Source organism: Fusarium falciforme, chromosome 4 (assembly GCF_026873545.1).
Source record: "Fusarium falciforme chromosome 4, complete sequence".
In the NCBI taxonomy this organism is placed as follows: Eukaryota; Fungi; Ascomycota; class Sordariomycetes; order Hypocreales; family Nectriaceae; genus Fusarium; species Fusarium falciforme.
Genome location: NC_070547.1, coordinates 1441818 through 1466910, shown reverse-complemented (window position 1 = coordinate 1466910; position 25093 = coordinate 1441818). Strand labels below are relative to the sequence as shown.

The 25093-nt window shown below is 54.7% G+C and overlaps 7 protein-coding genes and 1 pseudogene across 8 annotated transcripts, besides 1 other annotated feature; 3 read left to right on the top strand and 5 right to left on the bottom strand.

Moving 5' to 3' along the window:
- Positions 1 to 91: 91 nt before the first annotated feature.
- Positions 92 to 1388, bottom strand: NCS54_00520300 (PDCD2-C domain-containing protein; the record flags this gene model as incomplete). Its single annotated transcript, XM_053150715.1, has 2 exons — positions 1239 to 1388; positions 92 to 1177 (listed from the first exon to the last, which is right to left on the bottom strand). The coding sequence occupies exons 1-2, from the start codon at positions 1356 to 1358 to the stop codon at positions 92 to 94; spliced, it is 1206 nt and encodes a 401-aa protein (XP_053006690.1). The 5' UTR covers positions 1359 to 1388.
- A 209-nt stretch (positions 1389 to 1597) lies between these two features.
- Positions 1598 to 3510, bottom strand: NCS54_00520200 (Hypothetical protein; the record flags this gene model as incomplete). Its single annotated transcript, XM_053150714.1, has 6 exons — positions 1598 to 1842; positions 1894 to 2893; positions 2940 to 3176; positions 3237 to 3258; positions 3310 to 3404; positions 3469 to 3510. 6 exons carry the CDS (start codon positions 3508 to 3510, stop codon positions 1598 to 1600), a joined length of 1641 nt encoding a protein of 546 aa, XP_053006689.1.
- An 876-nt stretch (positions 3511 to 4386) lies between these two features.
- Positions 4387 to 8074, bottom strand: NCS54_00520100 (MYND-type zinc finger protein samB; the record flags this gene model as incomplete). Its single annotated transcript, XM_053150713.1, has 3 exons — positions 4387 to 7748; positions 7801 to 7851; positions 7903 to 8074. The coding sequence occupies 3 exons, from the start codon at positions 8072 to 8074 to the stop codon at positions 4387 to 4389; spliced, it is 3585 nt and encodes a 1194-aa protein (XP_053006688.1).
- A 776-nt stretch (positions 8075 to 8850) lies between these two features.
- Positions 8851 to 11307, bottom strand: NCS54_00520000 (Hypothetical protein; the record flags this gene model as incomplete). The annotated part of the gene is made up of 1 exon (XM_053150712.1): positions 8851 to 11307. One exon carries the CDS (start codon positions 11305 to 11307, stop codon positions 8851 to 8853), a length of 2457 nt encoding a protein of 818 aa, XP_053006687.1.
- A 3359-nt stretch (positions 11308 to 14666) lies between these two features.
- Positions 14667 to 17024, top strand: NCS54_00519900 (annotated as a pseudogene). Its single transcript has 3 exons — positions 14667 to 14942; positions 15129 to 16002; positions 16051 to 17024.
- Positions 14667 to 17024: a sequence feature.
- A 315-nt stretch (positions 17025 to 17339) lies between these two features.
- On the top strand, positions 17340 to 19055 carry NCS54_00519800 (Hypothetical protein; the record flags this gene model as incomplete). Its single annotated transcript, XM_053150711.1, has 3 exons — positions 17340 to 17370; positions 17422 to 18352; positions 18401 to 19055. 3 exons carry the CDS (start codon positions 17340 to 17342, stop codon positions 19053 to 19055), a joined length of 1617 nt encoding a protein of 538 aa, XP_053006686.1.
- A 1046-nt stretch (positions 19056 to 20101) lies between these two features.
- Positions 20102 to 21856, top strand: NCS54_00519700 (N-acetyltransferase domain-containing protein; the record flags this gene model as incomplete). Its single annotated transcript, XM_053150710.1, has 1 exon — positions 20102 to 21856. The coding sequence occupies one exon, from the start codon at positions 20102 to 20104 to the stop codon at positions 21854 to 21856; it is 1755 nt and encodes a 584-aa protein (XP_053006685.1).
- A 415-nt stretch (positions 21857 to 22271) lies between these two features.
- On the bottom strand, positions 22272 to 24180 carry NCS54_00519600 (T-complex protein 1 subunit eta; the record flags this gene model as incomplete). Its single annotated transcript, XM_053150709.1, has 4 exons — positions 22272 to 23407; positions 23457 to 23778; positions 23826 to 23992; positions 24135 to 24180. The coding sequence occupies 4 exons, from the start codon at positions 24178 to 24180 to the stop codon at positions 22272 to 22274; spliced, it is 1671 nt and encodes a 556-aa protein (XP_053006684.1).
- Positions 24181 to 25093: the final 913 nt, after the last annotated feature.

Genomic DNA, 25093 nt, shown 5'->3' with positions numbered 1-25093 from the left:
CTTGCTCGGGCTCACATACGAAACGAAAGTGGCTACCGCCGTCTATTGTGCTTTTGATCCCTTGGCTTACTCACTAGGCATATCCAAACATTTACTTGCCCTTGGACAACTCCTCCCACTGTACGCCAGCCCACTCTTCTACATATCCAGGCTCTCCCACCGGTGTGCCACGCGGCGAGCAGTCCTTCTCGCACACGCCCACGATAATAGTCCCCCATTCCATACCCTCCAGGCTCAGATCATCCGCCTCCAGCTCAGCGATGGCATTCGGTGTCAGTTGGACTTCAAACACCCTCCTGGCGGTACAGTTGTTGCACCGAGGAATAGCACCCTTTGTCAGAGCCTCGCCAACAGCGTCCTTCTTGGAGTAAAGCAGCGGCGTGCCCGCAAACTCATAACGGATAACCTGATCCGGGTTCTGCGCCAGACGGTCCGCAAACTTCTGGAAGGTGGCGTCCATGGAGGACTCGAAGGCCTCACGATCCAGCACAGAGGGCTCCGCAGCGTCAGCATCCTCAAGTCGAGCGTTGGTCGGGACCTTGCTAGGCGTGGGGTCGAGTGTCTCGTAATCTGCGTCGGCGAGGTAGAGGGTGGGATAAGGCTTTGTCCGGGCGTCCAGCGCGGGCCAGGGTTCAGCGGCGGGAGGAGGTGTTGCCGGTGCGTCCTTGATGTTGAGGGACTCGGCAAAGGTCTTTGTGAGTGTGGTGGTGGCTGGTTCTGGTGATGCAGGCTTTGCGGGCTGTGAAGAAGAGGAAGAGAAAGGGTTCGCTGGCGCCCCGGAACTAAAGGGGTTGCTTGAGGAGCTGAAGGGATTCGCGCCGCCGCTGGAGAAGGGGTTTGCGCCAGAGGCACTTCCAAGGCCCTTGGCTCCAAACAGCGTCTCTCCCAAGCCGGGACCCTTGTTCTCCGGTTCCTTTGTCTCTTCCTTCTTCTCCTCCTTGGGCTCTTGCTTAGGTGCTTCCTCCTTCCATACTCTCACACCGCGCAAGGCGCGAATGCTGCCCTCCTTGCGCCGACAGGTCTCTCGACGACAGGCAAAGACATAAAGACGTCGCTCGTGCTCGGGGAATCGCTCAGGTAGTTCGCCGTTAAGCTGAAGGATCAGGGCCATGAGGTCCTTGCAGACCTTGCATCGTGCATAGGCTGCGCTGGGTGCGCTCTCGGGGTTTAGCCATTCCTAGCTACCAGTTAGTCTGGCAAAGGTATACACATCTATTACACGGCGCCCAAGTACGTACAGGATGGCCACCGAGTTTGCTGATGGTGTCTTCCTCGGCATCCTTGGAGGCATACCCCAGGAGGACATTCGTCTCCTCAAACTCGCCGCCGTCCGAGGAATCGGAATCGTATGAAGCCATAGTTGTGATATTGGGTTGTTGCTGGGCTGTGATGGCGGGGTCAAGATTTTTTTTTCTTGGAGTTGACGTTGAATGCGGGGCTTAGCGTGGTGTACATACAACCCCTGATAACAGACATACACGCACTCTTGCAAGAGAGATATTGGATCACGGCAGTTGAAATATTAAGGACGCAAGTCGTAATCATGTCAATTACGCCCCAGAGCCTTTTGTCTAGCCTCTTTTTAACGTGGTATCTCCTACATGTGATCACTAGGTCCATCCATGCCAGGCCCCGGTCCACCTGCTCTGCCCATCTGTCGAGCCTTCAACAACTCGTCGCACAGAAGAAGGTTGGATGCGATACTAGAGCTGGAGGCGATGCAGTTTCGGAGGACTCGGTAGGAATCAAAGACGCCGGCCAGCTCGGGGTCCATGGGCGCTCCAGTCTCAAGGTCCAGGCCAACGACGGCGCCGTCAGCGTGCTCGTCCTGCATATCCGCAACTATAATACCATTAGCCACTATTCATGCCTCAATAAAAGACAAGCACTTACGAGCATCCTGAATGTCAAGACCGGCGTTGGCAGCCAGGGTCTTGGGAATAATAAGGAGAGCATCAGCGAAAGCCTCGACTCCCCACTTGGCCTTGCCCTTGACTGACTTGCCAAAGGCATCGCTCTTCAGGTGGGCAGCGCAGGCAACCTGGAAGGCACCAGCTCCGGGAACAACCGACTTGTCAACAATCATGTTGTAAACACTTCGCAGACCATCTCTCACGGCGTCTGTCACCTGGGCGATGGTGTGCTGGTTGGGTCCCTTGATCATGAGGGTCACCGACTTGGGATCCTTGACCTCCTCGACAAAGGTGTACTTCTCCTCTCCAAGGGTCTGCTCGTAGACGAGACCGGCCCAGCCCAGAACATCCTCAGACAGGTCGTCAACGCTGTTCTGAGCAACACCACCGCACACGAGCTGAAGACGCTCCATGTTCCTTCGCTTGGCTCGTCGAAGAGCAAGAATGTTGTTCTTGGCGAGTACGTCGAGAGACAAGGGGTCAATGCCCTTCTGGTTGATAACGACAAAGTTCTTTGAGCCGTCGGTACCGCACAGCTCCTGCTTGAGCTCGACAATCTTCTTCAGCTTGGCATCGACGAATCGGCGCTCGCTCTCGACAAGCTTGTCGCGCTGCTCAGCGCTCGAGTAGAAGAATCCAGAGTTAATCTCGGACTTCTCGTACTCCAGGCTGACGTTGAGGGTCAGGATGTAGCAGTTCTCGAGTCGCTTCGGCATATCGGGGTGTCGGGCACCGTGGTCGAGGGCCAATCCACGGATCAGCCGGGTGTCGGAGGCTGTTCGGTGCTGCATCTTCATAATCTCAACCATGTGCAGATCGGGCTTCGCGGGCTCCTGGTAGATGGCGAGGACGGCGTCGACGATATCGTAAGTGAGCTTGGCGGCCAGGGTGGCGTTGAGCTTAGTGGCGAGCGATGTTCGCGCGACGCTGATGAGGAGTTCTCGGTCAACCTCCTTGGGGAGCTTGAAGGAATCGAGGAACTGCGACGTTGAGCTACAGTCTTGAGAGTGCGATCGCAGGACTCACCTTCAAGGCCTCGATCTTGGCAACCTCAAAACCATCGGTGATAATACGAGGGTGCAGTCCCTCAGAGATGTATCGGTCTGCCTGCTTCAGGAGCTCGCCCACCAACATCACGACAGAGGTGGTTCCGTCACCGCAAATGTCGTCCTGCGCAGTCGCTGCTCGGGCAATCATGACGGCGGTGGGATTTTGTATTTGCATCTCTCGGAGAAGAACGTTGCCATCCTTGGTCAGCTTGATCTGTGGCTATCGGTGAGTAAAGGGGTCGTTTTTGAGGGGCACTTGGATAGGCAACGGTACCTGTCCCGCACCGTCGACAAGCCTGCAAAGGAGTCAGCCAGAGCGCAGAAAAAGTGACATGAGTGGCGCTCACATCTTGATGGTGCCCCGGGGGCCCAGGTTAGACTTGAGGACATCTTGAAGACCTTCACCGGCACTGATGTTGACCTTGAGAGCTTCGCCCCTCCTCTGCGACAACGGGGTTAGCAGGCGGCGAGGCCACTTGTCTGCGGGGGGTATAACAGGAACGCACTCGGGACTCGGCCTTGGGGTTGAGAAGCTGCGCAGCCGACATAGTTGAGATCGGGGCGCTCGATGCACGCGGATACTATGTCGAGAAGTACGAGGTCGGGGGGAGAGGTTGAGATAGTGGGAGGTTTGCGATTTCGTAATCCCACAAGCTGGAGCGAGCAGCTGTGCTATTGCCTGTGCGTGCTAGGCTGGACATTTTTTCTGCCCCTCCAGAGGGTGAAGGCGGTGTAAGGTGAAGGCACCGAGGGGCACGGGCTCGGTGAGGGGCCAATCATATAGGAGTATTTGGCTTGCTCCAGACTCACCGAGGGTGTATAGGAACTTACAAGAGCATTGCACCTGGTAACATCCATGGGAGTCTAATACTCTTCTTCATCTACATGTACATTTATCGCAAGTGAACTAGCTATACAAGCATTACAAACAGCAATTACACGGAATAAAGGACTCTGGACCTCAGTACCCATCATAGGAGCAGGCAGCTTTGGAGACACTGGTGCCACCCTGCTGGATAGCTTCATTCTATGGGTTCATCATTGGCGCGACTATTTTCGTGTACAAATGATGTGAACAAACTGCCCGCTCATATCAGATCAGAGTGAAAGAGAAGAAAAAGAAGGAGCCAAAAGTTGAGAAACGCCGAGCTTATATACCCAGAAAAATCAAGCTTTCAAGGTGCTACTGCAGCAAGTATCAACGGTCCTAACAGTGGCGGGTGTTAAACTCAATGCCCAGCAAAGGACGTGGAAATGGAGACATCAAGAGACTCGTGCTCAATACACCCACTACCTATTCACACTTCACTCCAATTGCTCCTATCATCTCGATACAATATCACTCCCATACTCCATGCTTTTCACATCATATCTCATCACGAGTACCCCTCCCCCTCAACACCATCTCACAACCACCGCAACTCCTAAGACTCATCACACTCCCCACGGTGCTTCCTCCAGTCCTTCTTCTGGCACTCTCCTGAACAATACTTGACCCTCTGGCAGCGCATACACTTCTTCAGCGTCACGCTATCACTCTCGGGCTTTCCGCAGTTTCTGCATCGCTCCTTTGGCGAAGTTACTTGTTCCATGCTGGGCATCTCAGAAGCATCAATGACCTCTTCAACGAAAGGAACCGCATACGTCGGACTGATTGCAACACGGACGGCATTGGGAGCCGCGCTGTCCCACTCAGGGAGAGACATAAAGTCCTTGGGGAGGCGACCGTTACCGCACGAGCAGATGACCTGCTCGCCATCCTTCAGGCTCAACGGGATGGTGGCCCCCTTTCTCTTGTACTCGCACTTACGGCCGTGGGGCCAAGTTCGGCATCGCTCCACGAACGACGGCAGAACATTCTTCCAAAGGGCCAGCTCAGCGTCATTCACAGTGATTGAGGCACACTCGAGCGTTCGAAGTATCAAAAGGAAGGCTTCCATCCGACCAGACTCAACGAGGTCCATGGTGAAGGGGATGATGGCAGCATCGAGAACGACCGAAGCAGCGTCTCCATCGAGCCTAATGGCGGACACAAAGACCAACATGTGAATGCCTCCTCGATCGGGGTGGGTGATGGCAAACAGACCTGTCTGGCCTCCCTGAAGACCCGAGGCGAGCATGAACATGGTAAAGATTGATTCCTTCAGGTTGACAACTGGGTTATCCGAAATTCCGCTGTCGTCTCTAACCTCGCGCAGATGCTTCTCTCGGGTCGAGAATTGCAGAGAGGTGAGCGTGGTCATCCAACGTGTCTTCTCCTTGTTCCGCAGATCAATGATTGGAAGATTGTCGAGGTTGAAATGCGGTGTGTTGAGGGTAGCTGGGACACCAGAGGAAGATATTTCCACAGGGTAGACAAGATTAAAGAGCTCTTCAGATACCGCAGGCTCAGCCAACGGTGCAATCACTTCGATGTAGCCCGTGGTTCGAGCTACGCGTGACCTGATACCCGTCTTGGTTACGGGCACTGGGAACTTCACAGGGCACACCAGCTTGTTCTTCCCAAAGACGATGTCGATGACGAAAGGGTTCTCCTGGAGCAGCTCAATAGGAACCTTTTCCTTCAGGAGCGTCTTACCCTTGGTCGATGTGATGTCCAAGTGGCCAGTAATAGTGGTGATCTTAGACTCGGAAGGTGCAACATCAACCATGAGCTTCGTCGTCTTATCATTCTGGCCCGGGTTCGCTTCCTTGTCAAGAGGCTTGAGAGCACTGCAAATCAATGGGTAACCGGTTTGTCCAGGCAGGTACTTCGTCACAAAGACTTGAGATCTGTCATCCAGCTGCGTCTCAAAGACAGTCATGTTCATGCCGAGAATTGGTCCAAAGATCACGGAGTTCTGACCGGTCGGTGGGACACAGACGCCAGCCAAGGCTGTGTTGGGCTCATTTTGCAGCGTCGACGTGGGTACGTAGAAGGATGCGATCAAAGGGGAGTCGCCTGCCCAGCCATCCTTGTCTGGTTCGACAGTGACCTGGAAGTCATCCTCGTTGGGCAGCTTAGACGTCTTGATGTTCCCAAACACAATATGGATGTCTCCAAAGATGTTCTGCCATGCCTCGGGCGCGTCATGACTCGACCTAACCGATCCGACAAGTGGTGGCGACGCGAGTCTAAGCTGTTCGTTGTCGTGCTTATACAGCCGAGCAATTTGGCTTCTCGGGACCACCACGGTGACGGCAACCGCTGGAGGAAGAGACTTCCAGAGGTTGAATGTTCCGTTCTCTGGCAGCTTCCTGTTTTCCTGTAGCATCCAGGGCTCGGTGTTGACTCCGTGAAGGTGAAGCTGAAGGCACAGGTCCTGCATGCCGTTGCTGGCCAGGTAGAATCTGTGATCCTGGGCAATCGTGTCGACCAAAGTTGAACACATAGTCGGCCAGTCTGTAGCAACTCGGTTCATCACAACCTTGATAAAGGCAGCAAAGCTTGTACGGATAAAGTGCGTGTAAGTACTGATCCGACTCTGGGCGTTCTCCAGGGCCTTGGAGACATTCTCGGCCTCAAACATGTAGTCGTACAGCGGTGATAGAAGCTTGACAAGCTGCTTCGCTTCGATGTGCAGCTTACCATGACGCACCTGGCCAGAGAACTGGGTATCGCGCTTCCAGGCAAGTCGACTTCGGACCTGGGTATCCCTCTGAGCCCCTTTGTTCATGAGACCCAGGAATACCTCATCGACGTGCGATTCGGCCTTGGCGTTGGTCCAGTACTGAACCGGGCTGAAGCCAAGCAGAAGCGAGATAGTAGGTGCATGTCCACAGATGAGCTGCTGAAAGGCATTTTGAAGGGTGCCTTGTCGCTTGATCAACAACTCAGTGAATAGGGTCGCCCACGGCTCATCCTTGAGCAGAGGGCCCGCTGCGATGAGAAGATTCAGGGCACCGATATGATCACTCAGGTTCGAGGTGTCGATCATATCGAAGGTCTTGGGTCCTGGGCCAGCTTTGCCATATTCCTTGATATCCAAGGTCAACGGACGGGCGTCCCAGACTCGTCGGTAGAGGTTAGCCGACTTTCCAGCTGCAGCTGCGGTCTGCAAGCTGTGGCAGAGAGTCAGGGCATCCGAAATAGCAAAGCGAATAACAACGTTCTTCCTAAAGTCAGACTTGAACGCGGCGATCCACTCGTTGAACTGAGTTCGGGCAGCAGCCGTAGCAGGGAACCCCTCGACGGGGTTCTGAGGCTTTAGCGGCGATGACTCGGTGAGAGGAGCATAGCCCGTAGCTAGGTGGAAGCCCAGAATCGGGTCAGTCCCGTAATGCAAGAGCTGGTCCTCTGAAAGGAGCGAGGCAAGCAGCGGGTTCGGAGTATTCTCATCGGCTCCTTTGGGCGTAACAGTGCCGTCCTTCCAATACTGCTGAGACATCTCCCAGAGCTTGGGTCCAGCCTGCAGAGAGAGGGGAGCAGCAGAACGCATAGCGGTGATGTTTATGCCCTCCTCACCGAGCATCCCATCACGACAGTCCCGAGAGGGCTGGACCTTCTCCTCAAACGCCTTCCAGTAGGTGCCGGCCTGGCACTTCTCTGCAGCATCTTTGATGACGATCCATACGCGGCGGGCATCCCTGAGAGTGTCGGCATCGCAAAACTTGATGGCTCTGCCGTAGATGTTCTTGTTCCAGTCCTCGAGGTTCTTCGACATGGAGACCAACTTGGTGGCTTGCTGGAGCACAGAAGCAGCCGTCTCACTATCCACGAAGAGATGATAATAAGCATCCCATAGCTTGTCACTGCTCAATTTACAATCTCCGTCAAGGAGAAAGGAAAGAAGAAAGACATTGCGAGCTGTGTGTTGTCAGCGGCTGCCATGTGTCATGATACAGGGTAGCCAACTCACCGACGATCTTGTCATCATAATCACAGCAAGTAAAGTCGAGCTTTCTCGATGCTAGCTTCTATCAGTACGACTAGGATCTCATGGATCTCGAATAATACTCACGAAGCCCTTTCTCCGTGTATGCGGTATACAAGATGTTGCGCAAGTCACCGCAGCCTAAGGACAAGATGGTGGCATCTTGGCCTTGGGGCACACATCTCGTCAGGCTGGTTGCCGGGGTGTTGCCAGCGGCGTAAAAGAAGCCGATCTTGTTGGCGACGGTAGGAGTCAGCATGATGTGTGTTTCTTAGAGCCCTGCCATGCCAATCTGAAAAGGAAGCTAAAGATAGGATGTGCAATGTGGTTCTAGGTGTGAGTGATTGTTGTTGTGGAGAGAGGCGTTCAAAGCTGCTTCATGGTGGAGAAGTGTAGGCTACTTACTAGTCAGCTTGATGAGCGGCAACACGCCTTGCATATGAGAGCAAACAGATAAATAAACGTCCGGTTTTAATGAAAGGGGAACAGATAGTGAGTGAGTAGTTTGTATATTGACAATTGATAAAGGCTCGGAATTATCGCAAAGTATTCACATTCATATTCACATATGCAATTGACAAAAGATGAATAGCAGAATTACGCGTCTCTTGAACTATAACCAAGTCTTCACTTGTTCAAATCAAATCATTGTCGTCAATAATGTTTCCATTCAAATGCCATTTACCCAAGAGCATTCACCAATCAACTCCATTCTCGGCCGTGTCGAGACCATATTTTCCCTTTGAAACCCAATGATTCCCATGACACCCAATTAACTCCATCCGTCCTCCCATTTCTATACCTTATTCCTTTCCCTTCCCCTCCTCATCCTCCTCCGTTCAGATTACTCCTCCTAGTGTACAAGAGGCACGTAGGCCATGTCCAAAAACTCCGTTTTATGTCCTCCCGTGATGAACCCCAGATATGATGACCAGACCAGTACATGAGCGTCGTCAACACATGGTGTAGATGAAAAGTGAAAAGTACAGGGCGAATTAGCTTGAGAAGAAGAAAAGACGCACGTGACAAGACGGGTTATGAAGTGCCAAAGAAGTCATCGCCATTGTTCATAAACAGGTCGTTGTTGTCAAGGTCTTCCTCAAGCTTGCTCATCATCAGCATCTCCGGGTCGCGGTATAGCGACACGCAGTCGTTGTCGTCGTTGGAGAACTGAAGGAGCGCATCGTGGTCTTGCTCGCTCATGACCAGGGGAAGGGTGTCGGCCATGGCAGCCGATGTCATCAGGGTGCTGGTTCCGGAGAGTGTGGACAGGTCATCCGTGTTGAGAGTGTTGTCGACATCAAAGAAGCCCTGCGACTGCAGTGGCGGTGATGAGGACTGCGACAGTGCAGGGGGTGTGTTGGATCGGCTTGCGTTGCTCTTGGCAGGAGATCCCCCGTTCGCTGGGGTGCTCTCCATGACTTCTCCAGGGGAGACGTAGTTGTTCGGGGGGGTGTTTTCCATCAGGGCTTCGGGGGAGACGTAAGAGTGTGCGCTGACGGCCGAGGGAGAAGAGGCATAGTCGTTCACGTTCATCGTCGCGGTGGGGAGGGAGGACATGGGGGCTGAGGACATGGAAGCAGACGACATGTGAGCAAGGGTCTGGGTTTGCGAGCTCATTCCAATGTCCATCATGGCGTCGTCAAGCATGTCCAGGTCGTTCTCGGGCGAGTTGACAACAGAGCTGTCAGAGTAGGCCGAGAACGACGATGTTGAGCTGATGGACATGTTCTTCTTGCGAGTTCGGGTCGACTTCTCGATACGGGCCTCCATATCGGGGCGGCGGTTCTTGGGGGGCCTGCCTCGCTTGGCGCTCTTTCGCACGATGCCATCAAAGGCACCAATGCACATGCCTCGTTGGCGATGTCGAGTCAGGGCGTCGTGGCGGGCAAATGTGTTGCCGCACTCGCAAGGGTAGGGCTTGATGCCCGTGTGAATCTTGGCGTGCCGCTTGAGATCGTGCTGGCGAACGAAGCACTTCTTGCAGGTCGGGCACTGGTATTGGCGATCGTTGAGATGAGTCTGGACGTGCGACTTGATGTTCTCCTTGCGACCAAAGTCCTTGCCGCATCCCTCAAACAGACAGTACCATCGGCCATTCTTGGCGTCAGGGCCGCTGATGTGCTGGCTGATTTCTTCTTGGCTGACTCCTGTCTCCGTCTTGGTATCCTCAATGTTGATACTGGCGATGCTGGCGGCGCTTGCTTGGCTTGCCACGGAGTCTGTTCGGCGATGATGAGGGGATTGGCGGCGGGATGGCGTCTGCATGGGAATGGCGGAGAGAGTGTGAGCGTTGAGAGGGTAGGGTCGCAAGTCAGGCTTGTTGTCAAGAGACGTGTTGTCAAATGGCATAAAGTGTGTCGTCTGGGGAGTGTTGGGGGTGGTTCGCTGGGGGAACTGCTGGTCCACGGGGAGGCCGTTGGGCGCATCCCTATCGAACGAAGCCTCAATCTTCAAGAACTCGTCATTGAAGTTGCTCATGCTCATCAAGTCGCGCGAGTTGAGAGGAATCGAGAAGGAATCAGCCCCGGAAATGGGGTTCGGCTGTGCCGAACGAGACGGAGTCTGCTCAGACTGTTGTCTTATGTCCTGGAAGATGTTCTGGACTCTGGGATTTCCTCCTCGATTCCTCACGGGCTTGACCGTCTCCTCCATCGACTCATCATAGCCGTTGGCGAAGCGGTTGGGGCGGGGCTCGTCCTTGACGGTCGGGTCCTGGGGGGTTTCGATCGGTGTCGGGGGGAGGTAGCCTTCCTCCATGTCAGCCTCGTTGCGCAGTGGCATTGCCCAGCCGAGAGACTGACTCTGTAGGTTCTGGTTCGGGGGAGTCATGGGCCGCGGGAGGCCGTCTACGTTCAAGTCGAACCTGTCGGCGCGGTCCATGAGGTCATTGCTCATGCGCCTCGAGTTCCTCCGCGTGCTCGAGGTGTCTCCCTCCGAGACCCAGCCCGGGGCCGAGGGGCTTTCGGCAAAGTTGGCAAAGGTGGGAGTGGAAAAGGCACTGCTATTGTCAAAGACATCAAAACCCTTACCTGCTGACATATTGTCGGCGTAGGCCGCTTGGCCCCTGCCCAATAGCGCATCGAGTTCTGGGTTGTAGGACTGGAAGGACATGGAGCTGGGGTCAAACGGTTCAAACGACTGGGCCTGCTGCGAGGTGAGGTAACTTTCACTTGCATTTGCTGCTGCTGTCAGGTTTGTGTAGGGGTTCTGATGGGAGCCAGCGCGGGCTCGGAACTGTTCTTGAGTATAGTTCACTAGTCCTGCATTGTTAGTATTTGTACTCACGTAGGCTTGCCGTGTTGCCGGCGATGCCATGTTGTGATGTCCTCGGATATCGAGGCTGAGGCCCCGTCGGTGGCCTTGGGTTGCTTGTCGGACGTTTCGCGGGAGTCTGTTTGGGACGTTGGCGCCTTCGAAGCCATTGGGCGTTGAGTTCTGACGACGGTGCTGCCTTATCTGGGCGTGACACGCCGAGTGATCGGACCGCATATTGTCGAAAGGAATGGATTCGGATCAAAGATCTCGTTGGTCGGAACGTGTCCGTTGGGAACCTGGAGGTTCGAAGCTGGGCATTGTTAGATGACCCCTTTTCAGTTCCCTCTGCAACTTACTTTACTTCACGCAAGCAAGCAATGAATGCCGAGCTTGGGAAAGCGTTTGGTCGTGCTCGGTCGAGTGAATAGCCTCGGTCGACTTGTATATCGATGAAATGCGTTGCAACACCGTTTTCAGGTGATGGATTGTTTGTAGATGGATCTCTTTTTGCTCTTGCTCGCGATGAGATGGGATATGAGAAGCTTTGCTTCCCTCGATGTGGTAGCTGTGATGCTAGAGATGGAGATGGAGAGCAAGAGTGGGTTCGTAGGCCAGAGTAGTAGGCCAGGAAGCTCTGGGAGGGATAAGAGACCATGTTGAATGTTTTGACGGTTTCCACGGTAACAAGTCCATCGGACGACCTACTGTCAGCAGGGATCCATTGGTAGCCCAACATGGAAGCTGTGAGACAGGAGTGACCAATCAGAAGCCTTGTCCAACTTGTGCTGTAGTGGATTTGTGCAGCTGAGGACCCCTGTAATGGGGATCAGGACTGGAGCTCTTCCCTGTATAAACTTGAGGAGAACATCTAAATGCACAGTACGGAGTATAGCACTCAATCTATCTGCATCACCGGGAGTACCAAGCAGTTTGCTTCATCGCACAAAGACTCGAGCTTTCACGACGGGCGGGAAGCTCCCAAGCGCGTGCGTGGCGCTCAACACCAAGGTGCTATTCACTACCTAACTAACGGACACGGGAAGCAGGGATCTCTTTACTGCGCTAAAATGAAATGGAACCCTCATCACAATCACTTATCCTATGGCATCTAACAAAGCTCAGCTGGTCATCTTGAAACCCCAGACGCTTCCCATCCGCGGCAGCCATCGCTCGACCGCTCATCCAAGCGCCGTCCCCCCATGACACGGCGCTTGCTGAAGATGCCCTGCCCTGCGCTGCCCCGTGAGAAGCTAACATTCCAGTGCCGCTCGGAAGAGGCATCCACGGATCCTTGCGTCCCTCTTATCCATGGATATCGTGACGACTTGTTTCAGGCTCGTCATCGCTACCTAGTCAGGGTGTCTCAGCTGCGGGAGCCCCTCTTGTTGCATGCCAGGCAATCTCGCATGGTGGGCAAGGATGTTGCTGCCCAGAGGCCTGCCGCCTGCATTCCATATCGCTCTTCGCCTGCCACGTTGGACGGGTACTGCCCGCCTGAACTCGTTGTCTGGGTTTCCATCTCTTGGCGATGCGCCTAGGTAGCTGAGACCTGACGTCTTGTTCTCGCCCGAGTTGGCTAAACGCTAATTGACAAAGAGTGTTGCTGGGTGTTAAGATAATCGCCCGCCTATGTATACGAAACAGATATGTGCCACCCGTTCTCGCACGTGTTCTATGTATTCTTGTGAAATGTATCTTACATCATCCTCAAGAGCTGTCGGCTGTAGATTGTATTTACTCTCCGAGATGCAATCTGAGTTTTGTTTACTTTCTTTTCCACACACTAAACTTAGCTTTCGTCATCTTTTCCCCTTCCCGAGCTTCCGCTACTGCCTGAGAAACTTTGCTCCTCTCTTCAGGTAGCGTGGGGATTCGGCAACGAGTTTGTGGATCTCATGTAACAGCCACTGCCGAACCATATTTCGGTTGATGCCGGCGATGCCGTTGATAGTCACATGATTGAACAGGAAGACTTCTATATCTAGATCCATGTGCAGTCGTTCATCACCGTATGGCTCTTTTTGCTGGTTTTGGTGGATGATGAGAGCATCAATCAGCGGTAGAAGGTCGAGGACGTTGCCCCTCTGGTATTCTTACATTGGATGGATCCATCTTGACACCCATGTGTCAAGTTATTCGTTACACTAGGGTTTATAAACACCTCGTTCATTGTATCTGTTGAATCTAGGCAGACACGCTCTGGGGTCTGCTTTCGGTTGTTGTTATTGAGTGCTCTCAAGCGTCTGGTTTACACGATAGGAGGTGGCTTGGGGGCTCACGTTGTGTGTCTGTCTCGGTAACATTCCTCATCTCGGTGAGCCTCGACACAACTCGACGTCAATACTCGGCAATCCTAGGCAGCAACGAATCGGCCTGGGAGGGAAGAGTCTTCAATTCTCTGATGACCTCCATCGACTGCCTCGCCGTCACGAAGTTTTTGTTTCTATGGGGTTGCAATTTAGAGAGAGACTGGCGAACCAATATTTGGAAGCTTGTGCCTCTTCAAGACATCTCTTTGTGGTCTGTAGTTAATGAAGCTTTGTTGTATTGCAGTTGGCTTATGTCAGAATGAGAGGTTCCACATGGACGCTTCTGACGTTCTCGTTACCTAGACGAGAAATACTACGGGAGATCGCATAAGAGACTTTGCGAAATGAGACGATGCTGGGGTTAAGACGAAGGCAAGAAAGTCACCATCCGAGCCTCTGGTGTTTGGTGCTGTGGCCGTAGGTGACGGCGCGGCGTGTGATAGCAGTGCCGTTTAGGCTCTATCACTACACTCATCTGTCTAAGCATGGCTAAAGAGACCAGGAAGCTCACAACACAGCTAACATCCATAACAAACTATCTAGATGAGGAGGTCGTGCTGTGGGATGGCATTGATGAGGAGAGGGGAGTAGCCAAGAACCCATCCGAACTTCTCAGCTGTGTGCCGAGCTCGGGTAAGTCTAGTCTGGCCCTGATCGCATGAACTCTTCGCTGGCTGATATGCACAGCTAGACTGCCCGCATGTTATGGGATCTCTACTATTGCCGTCTGAACAGACCTGTAGTTCATCGGGGAGGGCCCATCATGTCAAGCCAAGATTCATGCAAACCAGGGCCCGTGCTATATTGCGTCGACTCTTATAAGACGGAATGGGATGGACGACGAATGGGCTTGCAGGACAAGAGTGACAAGGGCTGACCCACAAGAAGCGATATGCGGGATAAGCTGCACCAACATTAAAAACTTTTTGATGGAAGGGCATGAAGAACAAGGAAACAACTGCCTGTAGTGATGTTTCCTGTAGTGACCTATACTTGCCGGTGATACTGATACCTGAGGAGCGAATGGTGCGGGCACGTGCTTGGCCAATGATCAGCCAAAGTCAATAAAGCTCACCGGACAACCAAGACCAGGGGTCGGTGAACTGGGCCTACCAGGTTCTAGGTTATCCATCCAGTCTTGACATTTCCAACCCGAGGGTCACCCCATTTCACGCCCGCCCGCACAATATCTCTGGTGCTGCGATTGGCCAGGCGCCTTTATAATTTTCTCTTTCTCGACTGCCGCCTCCGCCTGGCAGAGAGATATCCGAATACATCGTTAGGTGCCCCTTCGTCTGCCGCCCGCCGACCCCTCCGCATCGAGCCACTCCCGGCCGTGACAACGAGCCCGACTCCTTGTTGACCACCCTCGACTCACCCGTCGCCATGTCGGGAAACACATACAGAGGCACTCCCACCCGCAACCAGGGCCGCGGATCCGCGCCTTTCGGCAACAGCCCCGGCGGTTCCAGCATTCCTCGTCCCGTCCTCGAAACTGCTCAGGCCGAGACAAGCTCTTCCCTCAGTGCGAGTCGCCAGAAGCAGTCCAAGCGTGATGAGGTGCGTCACCATATATACCTCTTTGCCAGGATACTATGTGATGGTCGATTCAATGGCACGATCCCACTTTCGAGCCCGTCTTTGGAGCGCTCCTGCTGCCCACGAGCTCGAGGGTTGCCCGAGCCAAATACACCTCACTTCACCGTAACTTGCATCTGCACCACCGATCTCTAACCTCCAGTACAGGCGATCCGAAAAAAGCTCGAAAATGACCTGTCCAAGAAGAAGCACCTCACGAGCCGAGCTCGACACACCCGAAAAGCTCCCCCGGGAACCGTCCTCGCACTCAAGCCCAGCCCCGCCCTCCAGATCAAGCCCGCGACCACTGTATCTGAGGCCGCTCAGTTGATGGCCGCCAAGCGAGAGGACTGCGTTTTGGTTACCGACGATGACGACCGAATTGCCGGTATCTTCACTGCCAAGGATCTTGCCTTCCGTGTTGTGGGAGCTGGTGCAAAGGCCTCGGCCATCACCATCGCCGAGATCATGACCAAGAACCCTCTGTGCGCTCGAACCGACACTAGCGCCACCGATGCCCTGGACCTCATGGTTCGCAAGGGTTTCCGACATCTGCCAGTTATGGACGAGAACCAGGACATTTCGGGTGTGCTGGACATCACCAAGTGCTTCTACGATGCCATGGAGAAGCTTGAGCGCGCTTACTCGTCCTCGCGAAAACTCTACGATGCCCTCGAGGGTGTTCAGTCTGAGCTGGGTTCTACTCAACCCCAGCAGATTATCCAATACGTTGAGGCTCTGCGCAGCAAGATGTCCGGGCCTACTCTGGAGACGGTCCTCAACGGCGTCCCCCCCACCACCGTCAGCGTGCGAACCTCGGTCAAGGAAGCTGCTCAGCTCATGAAGGAGAACCGCACCACCGCCGTGCTGGTCCAAGATCAGGGTGCCATTACCGGCATCTTCACCAGCAAGGATGTCGTGCTTCGAGTTATCGCGCCTGGTCTGGACCCGGCCAATTGCAGTGTTGTGCGTGTCATGACTCCTCACCCCGATTTTGCCCCAATGGACATGACCCTCCAGGCGGCGCTGCGGAAGATGCACGGTAAGTCGCTCAAACAGGGGTATGAAGCATAAACTGACGGTTTCATAGATGGCCACTACCTGAACTTGCCAGTCATGAACGATGGAGGCGAGATTGTCGGTATGGTCGACGTTCTCAAGCTCACCTACGCCACTCTGGACCAGATCAATGCCATGTCGAATACCAACGATGAGGGGCCTGCGTGGAACAAGTTTTGGCTTTCGCTCGACGCTGAGACCGAATCTATGATGTCCGGAGAGGGTAGCGCCAGCCTTCAGCACACAAATCTGGGCTCGCGCCTCACTTCGCCTGACGTAGCCCGGGATCGCATCGGCGATAGCCTCGCCCCAGGAGACTCGGCATCTCACATTGGCCTCGAGTCGCCTCCTCGCTCGCTTCTGCATGACGGTGTCGAGACTCGACTCCCCGAGGAGCGCCCATTCCCCTTCAAGTTCAAGGCTCCCTCTGGCCGGGTGCACCGTGTCAAGGTCATCGCTACGGAGGGCATGGATGCCTTTGTTGCGGCTGTGGCTGCAAAGCTAGGCGCCGAGGCGGACGGCATTGGTGGTGTCCCTCCTGTGGAGGAGGGAAAGATTACCGGTCCGGGCTTTGCGCTCAGCTTTATCGACGACGACGGAGACTCGATTTCCATCACTACTGACAACGACCTGCTGGAGGCGGTTCTTCTCACTCGCCAAGCCCACCGAGACAAGGTTGACCTCTTCGTTCATGACCCTGAGAAGCCCCCAGTTTCGGAACCCGCCGAGGTGCCCACACCTTCGATTTCCACTGGTGCCGGCCTTCGAGAACGTCGCAAGTGGTGGCCTGATGAGGACGAGGACGAGGAGGATGAGGAGGATGAGGATGATGACGCCGGATCTACCGTGCGGAGACCACGGAGAGCCCGGACGGCTCCGGCGCCATCTATCCAGGAACAGGTCATCGCTGGCGTGCCCAACGAGTTACTTTTGCCCGGTGCTATCGCCATGTTGGCCGTTGCTATCGTGGGCGTCTTTACCATCTCTAGGCTCACCAGCCGGTAAAGAGATCCGGTGCACGCACTCTCCTAACGACATGATGAAGATGGGGGCTGAAGACTGTAGATATTTAGTAGAGATTACCCTTGCAAGTCTAATCCAGAACATTCCCTTTGTAAATTACTTAAATGTCTCCATTGATTGGACGATGCTGTAACGTCCAATTCTTGCCGAGGTGGTGGTTGTGAGTTGAGATGGCAGGGGTTTGGTTGTTGGAGTGCGGGCTCGGAAAATCTCGCACGCCGGACCTTAAGCCATGGCCAAATTTTGGCTGTCGTCGAACGACCATCACGACTACCGAGTAACCTCTAATCCGTCGCCATGATCCTGAGAAACGCCGCCGTGCGGCAGGGTGAGCCAATTGGCCTCTGCGGACCTCAAGTAACCATCTGACATGCTCTAGGCCGCCGCACATTGGCTTCTCCCATCTCCAGGTCCCTCCTGCGGCAGTTGTCGACCGATGTTACGACCGAGACTCAGACGGACCAGACCTGGAAGATCCCCCAGTCTGCCACCGGACCTCCCAAGATTGTCTCGGCCGCACGAAAGAAGCAGAGGGTTGTGCAGGATGGCATCATGTCTCTCGGAACAGACTCTGCGCATGAGCACAAGGGCGCCGTGTGGACGACACCCCACAAGAACTCGAACTCAGCGACACCTGCCCCGCCGGCTCAGCAGTACGCCGAATTCAAACGTATACAGGCCAACACGCGGAGCCTGGGATCGAGGGTTGAGAAGCGGTACATCCCGTCTGAGCTGGTCAACAACCCCCCCGGACCTGAGGATATTACTCTGGAGCTGCTGATGGCCTCGCAAACGCACATGGGTCACAGCACTTCTCTTTGGAACCCCGCCAACTCGCGATACATCTACGGCGTACGTCAGGGCATTCACATTATTTCCCTCGAGACGACTGCGGCGCACCTTCGTCGAGCGGCTCGTGTGGTGGATGAGGTTGCGTACCAAGGCGGCCTGATCCTCTTCGTGGGCACCCGCAAGGGACAGATGGAGATTGTCACCAAGGCCGCCGAGATGGCTGGTGCCTGCCACCTGTTTACCAAGTGGACGCCTGGAGCCATCACGAACCGAGATGTGATTCTGAAGATGGCCGGAACCAAGGTGGTGGACGAGAAGGACCAGGAGCTTGACGGCTTTGAGAAGTATAGAGGTTCGGCTCGCCCGCTGATGCCGGATCTGGTTGTGTGCTTGAACCCCCTGGAGAACTACACGCTTCTTTACGAGTGCGGTCTGAAGAGCATCCCCACGATTGGTGTTATTGACACCAACGCGGACCCCTCATGGGTGACTTATACCATTCCCGCCAACGACGACAGGTAACGTTTCTTTTAATCCGGCCATCCGATGATACTAACAGTGCATAGTCTGCGAGCCATGGCTGTTGTTGGTGGTGTTCTGGGCCGAGCCGGCCAGAGGGGACAGCAGCGACGTGTCGAGGACGCCAAGAAGGGCAGAGTCCCCTGGCACAACCCTCATGATATCGTCCAGTACATGCAGCGGGAGAACAAGGCGGCTATTGCTGAGCGCAAGTCCGTCATGGGCCGGATGCAGCACAACATTGAGGGATTCAGCGAGGAGGAACAGAAGATTCTGCGCGAGCAGTTCTACGAGGAGGACATTCAGGTTTCTGAGGAGGACATGGTCGACATGATGGGCGAGGCTGCTCTAGGAAGCCCCAAGGAGGCCGAGTCGACGCACGGCGCCAGACTGGAAAGCATTGAGCAGCAGCTAGCGAGTCTCAAGGAGGAGGCGACGGCGATCGAGTCTGCTGTCAAGATTCCTGCTGAGGCCAAGGTCGAGTCAACACACGGCGCGAGGTTGGCAGACATTGAGCAGCAATTGGCAGGTCTCAAGGAGGAGGCGACAACCATTGAGTCCTTTGTAAAGACAGCTCCCGTCGAGACTGCGGCCGAGCCGACGCACGGCGTCAAGCTAGCGGGCATCGAGGAGCAGTTGGCGGGAGTCAAGCAGGCTGCCACGGCTATCGAGGCTGAGATCACGGGCAGCAAGAAGGAGTAAAGTAGAAAAGCTGTGTACAATATTTCAGATGTATAATAGCGTATGAGTGGGCATGTATACAAAATGATGTAAGCTGATGTGAAATGCACGTACGAATGATAGCTTTGCTCCAACCCATGGCGTAAGTGATGGACGACCTTGGTGGGATGTCTTGAAGGGAGGCCGATGACGGCGGGCAACTCGGATAAACGACGGGCCTGGCACCTTGACAACAACGGGCAGGAGCGGGTTTCGGTGGCTTCCTGCAGGTGCCCCGCGATTGGATTCTGGAGGCAGGCGGGGTCCGGGAGGTACCTGCCAATGCCAATCCATGCCAAATCTCGGCCTCCACTGCCTGGGCTGGGCTGGCCGCGCATTTCCCCTCACCAAAGAACATTTCAGCACAGTCACGTCGGATTCACAGCACATCACAGCACGCACCGCGCAGCGACGACGGGCACAATCCAGCACAGGCACAGGCGCAGTCACGGTCACGGGCACAGCGGAGCACCCAACGGCTGCAGGCAACGCCCAGCGAATACCAGGGCAGCCAAGGTCCATAGCGATAGCGGAAACACGCCCACAACGAGAACCCCCCCCAGCCGATAAGCAGCGGGGGCAGGTCCAGCGCTAGAAAGCCAAAGCATACAGCGCACCACAGTGGGCACCCTTGGCCGTTGCTGGCTGCTCTACGGGCACCTGGAGCGTGAGATAGCGTTCGGTGCGAAATCGGGGTCTGGGGCTCGCAGTGCCGACTCATATCCACCGAGTCGCCCATAGTGGCTTGGCCTTGAGGTTGGAATATTAAATTGGGCTGGCCTTGCTCTCACTGCAGTTGGTATGTGCTTTGTCCTTTGCTTTCTGCACTTTCAGTTTGGTTGGTGGGTGTTTGTGTAAAGCGACAGCGGCTCTGAGCAGCACAAGCGATAGTGAACGATTCTCAGAATTGATATGCTAACTGATCATCCCTAGGACAACAAGGGAATTTCCTCTTTCCAACTGCATTCTCACTCTTCTCTTTGGTTTTCTCACTGGTACACAAGGGCTGTGACCCTCCCACCACCAAAATGCCGGCCATGCTCGATGATCCGGCGAGCCCCACTATCTACCGGGTCTCAGGCCAACCCCCGTACCCGGATCCGAACAGTCCCGGCTTCCCGGCCGATATCGTGCCCCGGCAGGTCACCCTCCGAGACCGTCAGACCGTCGCCACCATTGTCCCCTTTGCGTCAAGGCACCAGGTCCCGGAGTCGCTGCTCGCGTACTTGTGTGACCAGATCAACAAGGAGATTGAGGGCGGCGATACGTACCCCATGATGGAGCCGTTCGCCGCCGACAAGTTCGCTGCTTACTGGTTCCAGAACTTTGGTGCCATTATGCTTCTTGGAAACGTCGAGCGGGCCGAGGATGTAGTCGAGGGCAAGGACTGGTCCCGGGAATGCCTGGGAAGCTTCTACATCAAGCCCAACTACCCTGGCCGCAGCAGCCATGTGTGCAATGCTGGCTTCCTCGTCACTGACGCTTCGCGTAACCGTGGTGTCGGTCGTCTGATGGGTGAGGCGTACTTGGACTGGGCTCCACGCCTCGGCTACACCTACAGCGTCTTCAATCTCGTCTACGAGACCAATGTGGCCTCGTGCCGCATCTGGGACGCCCTGGGCTTCAAGCGCATCGGACGGGTCAAGGGGTGCGGCAACCTGAGGAGCTATCCGGGACAGCTCATCGACGCCATCATCTACGGGCGGGATCTGGCTCCGCGTGAAAGCGAGGAACTCGTGAGTGAAGAGCGTTTCGACAAGATCAAGTTCTACCTCAAGTACGGCGAGTACCCGAACGGCGCTGACCGAGCCGAAAAAAGCAGGCTCCGCAGCGCGGCGACGCACTATAAGCTCCTCGACGGCGACAAGCTCATGCTCAAGGATAAGGAGGTGATATCCGACCCGGCCCGCCAGTTTGAGATTGCCCGTCGTGTTCATAACCAGCAACACGGGGGCATCAACAAGACCACCGCCACCATTGCTGAGAAGTACCACTGGAGCCGCATCAAGGAGACGGTTAGCGACGTCATCCGAAGTTGCGTCGATTGCAAGGAGTTGGGCAAGACACCTAATCCAGGTGGTGCAAGGAAGTCTGCGTCTGCGAATAACCATGGTGCTGGACGAAGATCGGGTGCCGGCGCAGTTGGTGGGAGTGATCCTCAAATACAAGCAGCGAGTCCGCCGAGTCAAGTGCTGCCGCTACAAGATCATAGCATGATGTCGACGCTATCACAGCAACCAAGTCCAGATCATACTCCAAGTCCTTATGCTAACCCTGCCGACATCTCTCTCATCGCGCCCCCTCACTCTCTACAGGGCAACTCGATCGACCATACGCTTCACTCACACCAGCATCATCATACACTTCCTCAACAGCATCATCCTGCTCACCATCAACATAATCCACATCAACATCCGCACCATAACCCCATGCTACAGGATCCTCCCGGCCACCACTCTCACGACCACTCCGTCTACCAGCCCATCGACCCGCAAATCATCAACCAGGCCTCACCGCATGACCTCGCGCCTTTTGACCAGTACCACTCACCAGCTGACTTTCAAGCCTTGCTCAACGCTACCGAGGACGTCGTACCTACCGAACCTGACGCAGTCGATCGTGATCTTGAGATGCTGATAGAGCACCAGGATGACGACGACGTTGTGGACGGGACGGTGAGCATGAGTGGCATAGGCATGGGTGTCGGGACAGGGACGGATGATAGGCTGGAACACAAGGAGAGGAGCTTGTATGATGTTGGGTTTGGGGGAACAGGGGGTTAAGACAATGAATGGGTTTGCGGTGTTATTCGTCAAGGCATAAAACGGAGCGGGCGAGTTTTGGATATCTTCTTTTCTCATGAGCATGATTTTTGTACGCCAGAGGTATTAAGAAAAAAAGCGAAATACCCTTTGACACGACTATGCACTGCTCAGTCACGCAGGCAGGAAATGACAGGTTATCAAGGACTTTTGGGTATCCATTCCCTTCAAGTGTCATGATGCTTCTGCAATGCTGTCAGATGGAGGACAGTCAATTTTCCAGAGGTCAGATATCGTAAGTCTAGGTATCATACAGATCCTCCAACCCCCAGCCACGACAACACCACCAAACCCGCTTTCCATTTCTATGTTCCAGGATTGTTTTTATGTTCCCCTCATGACTGTCCTATGTTTCTCTTTAGGGCCTTGAGCAGGTTTACCTTCTAGGCATTCCCCGTCCACGGCCCCTGAGAGCTCGCTGCGCGGCACCGGGCGGTAGCTGACCAGGAGCCTGGGGCTTGGCGCTCTCCTCGTTGCGGATGGTCTCGTCGACTCCGAGGATGAGGCAGCTGGCCTCGGTGGCGGCCTGGATGGCGTTGATCTTGACCAGGGCGGGCTCCCACACGAAGCGCTCCATCATGTCGGCAACACCCTCGTTCTGGAAATCGACACCAGCCCATGTCTTGCCCTTTCGGTGCTCCACGCGGAGCTTGTTGAGGATGTCGGTAGCATCGAAGCCAGCGTTGTCGCAGAGCTGGCGGGGGATAATCTCGAGGGCCTTGGCAAAGGACTTGATGATGGCTTGTTGCTTGTGGGGGATGTTCTTGTCGGCAAACTGGTGAAGGTAGGCTGACACCTCCATCTCGGCGGCACCACCACCACCGACAATCAGGTGGTTTCGGATCGCTCGCTTGACAATCATGATGGCGTCGTGCAGAGATCGCTCAACCTCGGCGATGAACTGCTCCGCACCACCACGGAGGACCAGAGTGCAGGTCTTGGCCTCGGGGCAATCCTCGAAGAAGTTGAAGCGCTCACCGCCGATCTGGCGCTCCTCAAACTTGCCGCAGGTTCCCAGATGCTCAGGCAGAATGTCAGAGCATGTCGACTGAACCACAGCGCCGGTAGCCTGCACCACGCGCTCCATATCCTCAGCAGCGACACGACCGGCGCAGAAGATATCTCGGTCGGCAAAGAACTGGGTAGCCAAGTCACCAATGGGCAGCTTGCTCAGCACCACCTTGGCACCCGTCTGGTGAACCGCCTCGAGCTTCTTGTAGATAATCTGCCACTCCGCGTCCACGATAGCCTGGTATTCGGAAACCTGCTCCACACGGACCTCGGCGTTGTCCTTCTCGGCCTTGAGCTCCAGCTCGACGTTGAGGCAGACGATCTTGGGTTGCTCGAAGGACTTTGGTTGTTGCTCGAAACCGGCGTAGGAAAAGGTCTTCTTGAAGGCGACACCGTTGATGAAGAGGGAGTCAGTAAGCGAACCACCGGGGATCTTCTTGATGCCGATAAGCTTCTCGTTAAGGTCGTCTTGGTCGAGGGACAGGACGGCGTCGACAACCACTGTAGCCACATTAGCCTGATATTCGAACCTGCAGCCTCATATTCGTACTCTTGGTGAAGAAAGGAGTATTCCGCTTGATCAGCTTGCTAGTCATGGCAGTCGAGGCCAGCTTGGCCAAGGTATCGCGGCGGTTGCCCTCGTTGGTGCTAACAGCAACCTCCTTGACCTTGTTGACGGCCATCTGCGACGCTCTCCGCAGACCCTTGATGATGATCTGAGAGCTGACACCCTGCTCGACGTGCTCCTTGACCTCCTTGAGGATCTCACCGGCGAGAACCACGACTGAGGTGGTTCCGTCGCCCACCTCAGCGTCTTGCGATCGGGCGATATCGACGAGAATTCGAGCGGCGGGGTGGACAATGTCGAGGAGCTTTGCGGTGTCAGTCAGGGCTTGGTGTATCATGGAGCGCATCGCACCTTCATGACGGTCGCGCCATCGTTGGTAATGGTCTGCCTGCCATTCTCATCAACCATCAACAGGTCGCCTCCGTAGGGACCCAAAGTGGACTTGATGGTGGCCTGGACAGCGAGACAGGCATTAATGTTGGAGACGATCTGTCCCTTGCCCTGGGAGGTATCGGTTCCTGTTGCAAAGCGCCATAGTCAGCGAACTATCCGTGTATTGCGTGGCGGTCTGGCATCTCCTCTCGGGGGTGCTTCTCCCCTGGATTTCGACTTCGAGGGGTGAATGTCCCTGAAGCGGGCGGGCGGTGGGGTAAAACGGACCTTCCTTGAGGACGATGATCGTCGGCGTTTGGCCTCCGAAAGACATTTTGGAGGATGGGATGCGGTCGGAATCGGTAGATGATGGTTCTTCTCCGTCCAAGAAATTATAGAGGACTGCAGGAGAGGGTTTTGGGGTGGAGGAGGTCGACGGGGTTCAGAGTGGGAAGGAGCTGTGATGGAAGCTTCCAAAAAAATGTGGCAGCCTTCTTTCTCATCATGTCCTTGCCCCAGTCGTGCACGGGCCATCTTTATAGGAGTCAAGGGTCCCGTCGTGTGTCCAATCAACCACTTCAACCAGAACTTCAACTCGACAATAAAAGAGACTTGTAACTCGAAAATGAGAACATTTTCTTGAAAGTCGGTCTTGCTGAATATTGGCGGCTTTGTTATATGATTTTGAAAGTTCACTGGCCTGCGAATGAAAGGACCAGTGTATGCCCTCACATCCACGGAGCGAGTATGTGTACCTACACGGTTCTCAAAGCCAATACCAATGAAGGCTCAGTGCCACTCCTAAAGACAATGAGATAAGTTATCAATAGCTTAACGTGCCTACAGCTGCCTTGAAGTGGATTTGCAGATTACAACTGCTGTACAATGACGCCCCTGACACCTCGTTGATTGGTGGAGTGCAGCATCTACAATTCAATGATGAGAGCAAAGAAAACGTTTCATTTTCTTTCTCACCTGCACCCATTTTCAGACACATCTATACCTCACTACGAAGACCCTTGGCCCGGTTTCTATTGTGTATCAACACTTGTGAGCATCTTAGGCCCGGCCCTCGACACTCGGCACTTGAGGTACAGGGTTGCCAACTTGGTAGCACCCCATGTAAGTCTCGACCAGGATAGACTTGCCCATTCATCAAGTGACAAGTGAAAATTCTGAATATTGAATCAGGAACCAAGATTGGGATTGCTCTGATTTAGGCTAGCCATCTCGTCCATTGTGGAGAA